Source organism: Hippopotamus amphibius, chromosome 12 (genome assembly GCF_030028045.1).
Source record: "Hippopotamus amphibius kiboko isolate mHipAmp2 chromosome 12, mHipAmp2.hap2, whole genome shotgun sequence".
Taxonomy (NCBI): domain Eukaryota; kingdom Metazoa; phylum Chordata; class Mammalia; order Artiodactyla; family Hippopotamidae; genus Hippopotamus; species Hippopotamus amphibius.
The window spans coordinates 98,282,542-98,289,674 of NC_080197.1; the positions used below are offsets into that span (position 1 = coordinate 98,282,542).

A 7,133-nucleotide genomic window follows, 5' to 3' on the forward strand; every position below is an offset into this window, starting at 1 on the left:
GCAAAGCAGGCAGTGATTGTAGATTAAGAAAGTATATCTGTAATTAAAAATCCCCACTAATTTTAAAACATGAGGATCTAATGTATAGAGAACACTTTGATTGCAATAGCATTTGAATAGCACTGATCTAGGGCTATGAAAGAGAGAAGAGCTCTAGTCAGTTGATTCTGGGAGTTATTGTAACATTATACTCTGAAGTCATTCATTTATAAATTTTAAATGGTTTACTCAATTTTCTATTGAGTAGTTATTCACACATTTCAGGCCAGTATTAAATATCTGTTTCTTTGCAGCATGAAGGTAGATGATTCTTCAAATTAAAGATGGACCCGACTTTTCTCACCAGAAATGGTTTATAGAATCAACTTGCAAAAATGAAAGGGGCAGCAAAAAAATAAAATAAAATATTTTCTTCTATTAAAAAAAAAAAAAAAAAACACAGTATGGTATCGGGTGGGAATTCCCCTGCACTTCCAGTGCACAGGGCACAGGTTTGATCCCTGGTCATGGAACTAAGATAACTAAGATCCCGCATGCCACAAGGCATGGCCCAAAAGAAAAAAAAAAATGCAGCATGGTATTGGGAGCAAAGACAGACATATAGACCAGTAGAATAGAGTCCAAAAATAAACCCTCAATTATATGGTCAAATGGTTTTTGACAAATGCCAAGACCATTCAATGAGGGAAAGGGAAGTCTTTTCAACAAATGGTGCTGGGGAAATTGGATATCCACATGCAAAAGAATAAGTTAGGCTCTTACCTAACACTACACATATACACACACAAAATAAACTCAGAATGGATCAAGATCCTATATATAAGAGCTAAATCAATAAAACTCTTAGACGAGAACAGGGCAAAACTTCACAACATTGGATCTGGCAATAGTTTCTTGGGTAAGACACCAAAGGCACAGAAAACAAAAGAAAAAACAGAAAAAATGGACTTTGTGACATTTTTTTAATTCTGTGCATCAAAAGACACTATCCCCCTTTCCTTTCGGCCGGAACCGCCATCTTCCAGTAATTCGCCAAAATGACCGCCACAAAGGGGGAGAGGAGGGGCACCTGCTACGTGTTCTCTAGGCCTTTTAGAAAACACGGAGTTGTTCCCTTGGCCACACATGTGCGAATCTACGAGAACGGTGATATTGTAGATATCAAGGGAGTGGACATTGTTCAAAAAGGAAGGCCCCACAGATGTTCCCATGGCAAAACCGGAAGGGTCTACAGTGTTACCCAGCATGCTGTTGGCATCACTGTAAGTAAGCAAGTTAAGGGCAAGATGCTTGCCAAGAGAATTAACGTGCATGTGGAGCATGTTAAGCACTCTAAGAGCCGAGACAGCTTCCTGAAACGGGTGAAGGAAAATGATCAGAAAAAGAAGGAAGCCCAAGAGAAGGGTACTTGGGTCCAGCTGAAGCGCCAGCCTGCTCCACCCGGAGAAGCTCACTTCGTGAGAACCAATGGAAAGGAGACTGAGCTGCTGGAGCCCATTCCCTACGAGTTCATGTCATGATGGGTATAAAGAAAATAAAAGCCCTGGACTGTGGGGGGGAAAAGAAAGACACTATCACCAAATAATAAGGCAACCCACAAATGGGAGAAAACTTTTGCAAATCATTTAGGATACCAGATTATTATCCAGAATATATAGAAAACTCCCAAAACTCAACAACAACAAAAACAAACAACCCGGACTTCCCTGGTGGTGCAACAAGAGAAGCCACTGCAATGAGAAGCCCACACACCACAGCGAAGAGTAGCCCCCACTTGCCACAACTAGAGAAAGCCCACGTGCAGCAACAAAGACCCAAAGGGCCAAAAATAAATAATATCTCATTTGGTCAAAACCTTCTAAAAAAAAAAAAAAAAAGACTTCCCAGGTGGTCCAGTGGTTAAGACTTCAAGCTCCCCATGCAGGGCCAGGTTTGATCCCTGGTCAGGGAAATAGATTTTACATGCTGCAACTAAAGATCCCGTGTACCACACCTGAGACCTAGCACAGCCAAATAAATTAAATACATAAATAAATATATAAATATTTTCGGCTTCCCTGGTGATGCAGTGGTTAAGAATCCACCTGCCAATGCAAGGAACACGGGTTCGATCCCTAGTCCAGGAAAATCCCACATACCAAGGAGCAACTAAGCCTATGCACCACAACTACTGAGCCCATGTGCCACAACTACTGAAGCCCGTGCATCTAGGGCATGTGCTTTTCAACAAGAGAAGCTACCACAATGAGAAGCCCTCACACAGCAAGGAAGAGTAGCCTCCCCTCGCCACAGCTAGAGAAAGCCCTCACACAGCAATGAAGACCCACCGCAGCCAATAAATAAATAAATATTTTTTTAAAAACCAAGCAAACATGTACCATAATGTTTATTGCAGCACTGTTTACAATAGCCAGGACATGGAAGCAACCTAAATGCCCATCAACAAATGAATGGATAAAGAAGATGTGGCATATATATACAATGGAATATTACTCAGCTATAAAAAGGAATGAGATGGAGCTATATGTAATGAGGTGGATAGACTTAGAGTCTGTCATACAGAGTGAAGTAAGTCAGAAAGAGAAAGACAAATATTGTATGCTAACTCATATGTACGGAATCTAAAAATGGTACTGATGAATTCAGTGACAAGACAAGAACAAGGACGCAGATGCAGAGAATGGACTGGAGAACTCGAGGTTTGGGGGAGCGGGGGGAGAAGGGGAAGCTGAGACAAAGTGAGAGAGTAGCATAGACATATATATACTACCAACTGTAAAATAGATAGCCAGTGGGAAGTTGCTGTATAACAAAAGGAGTTCAACTCGAGGATGGATGATGCCTTAGAGGACTGGGACAGGGAGGGTGGGGGGGGAGATGAGGGAGGGAGGGAATACGGGGATATGTGTATAAAAACAGATGATTGAACTTGGTGTACTCCAAAAAAAATCATAAATTAATTAATTAATTAAAAAAATAAATAAATAAAATATATAACAGAAGCTCTTTTAAACAATAAAAAAAAAAAAGCAAACAGCCCAATTCAGAAAATAGGCAAAAGACCTGAACAGACATTTCTCCAGAGAAGATATTTTAATGGCCAAGAAGCATATGATAAGATGCTCAACATCACTAATTACTAGGGAAATGCAAATCAAAACTACGATGAGATACCACCTCAAACCCATTAGGATCGCTACCATCAAAAAAACAGCAAACAACAAGTGTTAGCGAAGATGTGGAAAAATCAGAACACGGTTGGTGGGAACGTAACATGGTACAGCCGCTGTGGAAAACAGTATGGTGGTTCCTCAAAAAATCGAAAATAGAATACCATATGATCCAGCAAGTCCACTTCTAGGTATATACCCTTGAAAATAATTGAAAGCAGGGTCTCAAAGAGATATTTGTACACCCACATTCATAGCAGCGTTATTGACAGTAGCTAAAACATGGAAGAAACCCAAATGTCCATTGATAGATGAATGCGTAAGCAAAATGTGGTATACACATATAAAGAAATATTATTCAGTCTTTTTAAGGGATAAGCTGGAGAACATCATCCTCAGTGAAATAAGCCAGTCACAGGAAAATAAATACTGTGTGACTTCGCTTATATGAGGTATTTAGAGCAATCACATAGATAGAAGCACAAAGACAGAAAGTATAATGGTGGTTGCCCGGGAGGGGCTGAGGGGAGGAGAGAATGGAAAGTTACTGTTTAATGGATACAGAGTTTTAGTTTTACGGAGATAAAAAGAGTTAAGGGGATGGATGGCGGTGATGGCTTCACAACTGTGTTAATGTATTTAATACCACTGAATTGTACACTTGAAATGGTGAAGGTGGTAAGTTTTATGTTATGTGTATTTTACTACAACCAAAAAAAGAGAGAGAGAAAATTAAATGACATTGCCAAAACAAAAGAATAATTACACATTTTAAATAAATGAATAAATAGCCATTCCACATGCAGGTATTTACACGTGGGAGATGCAAGTCCATGTCCAGACAAAGACATGTACATAAATGTTCATGGCAGTTCTGTTTGGAATAGACAAAAACTGGACACAACCCAAATGTCCAGAAGCAGCTGAATGGATAAATAATTTCTGGTAAGTCCATAAAATGGAATGCCATTCCACAACAAAATGAATGCCAAGCTGTTGACTTTTCTTTTCTTTAAATAAAACTTCCTTCGGCCACTATGCATGGGCACTGTACAAGAGGGAAATGACAATAGTCTAAAATCTCACGAGGAGCATTTTCCAGGGCCACTGATGGCCTCTGGGGGAGGACGAGTTTAAACAAAGTCCCTGGTTGGGATGGGTGCTCTGTCAAAGTCCACTGCCTCTGTCCTGCTGCTCAAACCCACTGACGTATCTGCCCTGGCCAGCGGCGGGCTCAGGGAAGAGAGCTGGGGACATCTCCCGAGTCCGGCAGGGATGAACTACCTCGGGAAAGTGTCTCCTACACAGCGCTGCCAGAGCTGGGACAGCCCCTGTGCCACGGGCCAGCAGAGATGTTTTGTGACCCCCAGAGTTGACACATTTTTCTCTGTGCTTGGCTTCTCTCTGGGGCAGAGGCGTGCTACCATTTACAAACCCCGGGGGGCGTTCCAGGGGCATCCAACCAGAATTCCCAGCTTACATAAACGGAACAGAGCCTGAGGACAGAATGAGGCCAGGACGGGCTTCATGAGTCAGCTCTGCCTCGGCATGTGGCCCCCACAAAGCTGTGATCTGAGACGCAGCTCCCCTCCCCCTTCTCGCGTCCCTCTGGGATGGGCAGCACACACCATCCTCTTCCACTGGCCAGAGCGCCCCAGAGCTCAAGACACGTGGGCACGACCTGTTTTCTCGCCCCCACGTAAAATGTGTTGAAGAGCCTACGGGGCTTTGGGACCGGTGCTCCCTGGAGGGATTTCATAATCCACTCCACCGCAGCAGAGAGGACACTGCCAAGTAGGAGACAGGGAGCAAAGTCCTGGCTCAGGCTGAAAGGAGACTCGCGCCTGCGGCGGCTGAGCAGAGAGACAGGCCCTTCCCTGGAGGGAAACGCCACCCGGAGCCCGGCTGCCATGGACGCCCTGGTCCGACTCCTACAGCTGCTGGTGCTGGTCCTGAGCCTGCCCCTGCATCTCATGGCTCTGCTGGGCTTCTGGGGGCCCCTGTGCAAGACCTATTTCCCCTACCTGATGGCCATGCTGACGGTCAAGTGCAACCGCAAGGTGGAGACCAAGAAACGCGAGCTCTTCAGCCAGATAAAGGGGCTGGCAGGAGCCTCGGGGAAGGTGGCCCTGCTGGAGCTGGGCTGTGGCACAGGCGCCAACTTCCAGTTCTACCCATCTGGCTGCAGGATCACCTGCCTGGACCCGAACCCCCACTTTGAGAAGTTCCTGACGAAGAGCATGGCCGAGAACAGGCATCTTGAATATGAACGATTTGTGGTAGCTTTCGGAGAGGACATGAGGCAGCTGGCCGATAGCTCCATGGACGTGGTGGTCAGCACGTTGGTGCTATGCTCGGTGGAGAGCCCAAAGAGGGTCCTGCAGGAAGTTCGGAGAGTACTGAGGCCGGTGAGCAGGGTGGGAAGGGTATGCGCGTGGGGCAGCAAACGTGGTACCGGCCACCCCCCGTGTCCAGGGCACCCGGCCTGGGGAATCGCATGCACTAACGCATGAGACACCCACGCCCATCCGCCCCCATGTGCTGGTGGACAGGAGATGTGACCAGGGCCTGGATGCGGCGGGGCAGGTGCTGGGGAAGCGCACAGGAGAGCCGCCTATCGAAGTGGGGAAGGAGGGATGAAGGACACCTGGGGACGTGGTGTATAAATTGAGATCTGAGGGATTAGGCGGGGGGGGGGGTGGTGGAGGGAGTCAGGGAAACAAAAGGATGTTCTAGGTAGAGATATTAGGGAAAGTAGCATCCAGAAGATTTGGAGCTAGGTATGGAGAGAAAGGAGTTTGTCTTGGTTTCCAAGTTTCTGGCATGAGCGACTGGTAGAGGGAGTGAGGAGGGTAGAGGGACGTGCCATTTGCAAGACAGGAGAAACCTGTTTTGGACTTGTTAGGTCTGAGGTGTCATGGAGACAGCCAGGTAGAAAATACAGAGGCAGTTGGAAGTCCAGATCTGGAGCTCAGAAAAAGATGTACCCTGGAGATTTAGATTTGGAAGTCACCAGCTTGTAGCTGGTAAATTCCAAGCACAGGGGTGCACGAGATCCCCTAGGGAAGGTACAGTGAGGAGGGAAGAGCTGGCGGAACCCCAGCTTAATCAGGAGGCCAGTGCAAGCTTTCCCTGGGATGCTGGCCGAGACGTCTGTCCGGGACGCAGGTCTTGGTCTCAGGAGAGGGCTTGGGGCGAGCGTCTCTGTAGCCAATGAGATCTCTGCTTCTGGTTCTCCACCTCCCCATCTGTCTGCCCTCGACTACTCTGTCCTTCCGGTCATCCTCTAAAGATCTCTCACCCGTTATCCCCCGGGTCACAGGAGGCTCTTCACACCTGCTTTGAGTGGGTGGGTAGGAGCCAGGGGAGGCAGAGAAAGTCACAGAGCAGGATGATCTGCTCCCTAAACACGCAGACCAGCACCTCCCACTCCACCCGGAGACTGTGACCAGGCGTGGTCAGCAGGATGGAGGTGAGAGTAGAGGAAGGTCGCGGAATGCAGCAGGTAAGTGATGCTCTCTCTTCTTTCCCAGGGAGGAATGTTCTTTTTCTGGGAGCACGTGGCCGAGCCGCGTGAAAGCTGGGCCTTCCTGTGGCAGCAAGTTTTAGAGCCCACCTGGAAACACATTGGGGACGGCTGCTGCCTCACCAGGGAGACCTGGAAAGACCTGGAGAACGCTCAGTTCTCTGAACTCCAAATGGAACGACACCCCCCTCCCCTCAAGTGGCTACCTGTTGGGCCCCACATCATGGGGAAGGCTGTGAAATAAGCCTTCCCCCAACCCTGCCTCCAGTCAGGACAATCCCACCCACCCGCCAAGTCTCCCGTCTCCCGAGAGGGACCCAGACAGAGAGAAGCCATTCCCCACCACCTCCACCCCTCCCCCCACCCCTGCCGGGGGACCTCTAACTTCAGCCCTTCCTTCCACAATGAAGAAGCTCTACTGCCATCCTGACCACAGG

General features: G+C 47.3%; 1 protein-coding gene across 1 annotated transcript; it reads left to right on the forward strand.

Annotated features, from left to right (window-relative positions):
• The first annotated feature begins 5,056 nt into the window (after nt 1–5,056).
• On the forward strand, nt 5,057–6,940 carry TMT1B (thiol methyltransferase 1B). Its single transcript, XM_057701859.1, has 2 exons — nt 5,057–5,578; nt 6,704–6,940. The coding sequence occupies exons 1-2, from the start codon at nt 5,081–5,083 to the stop codon at nt 6,938–6,940; spliced, it is 735 nt and encodes a 244-aa protein (XP_057557842.1). The 5' UTR covers nt 5,057–5,080.
• The last annotated feature ends 193 nt before the right edge of the window (nt 6,941–7,133 follow it).

Bases quoted from the DNA above. Each gene is read 5' to 3' on its own strand.
- TMT1B (XM_057701859.1), top strand. From the start codon at position 5,081: ATGGACGCCCTGGTCCGACTCCTACAGCTGCTGGTGCTGGTCCTGAGC. The intron at 5,579-6,703 runs GTGAGCAGGGTG...CTTCTTTCCCAG, and splicing joins TTCGGAGAGTACTGAGGCCG to GGAGGAATGTTCTTTTTCTG.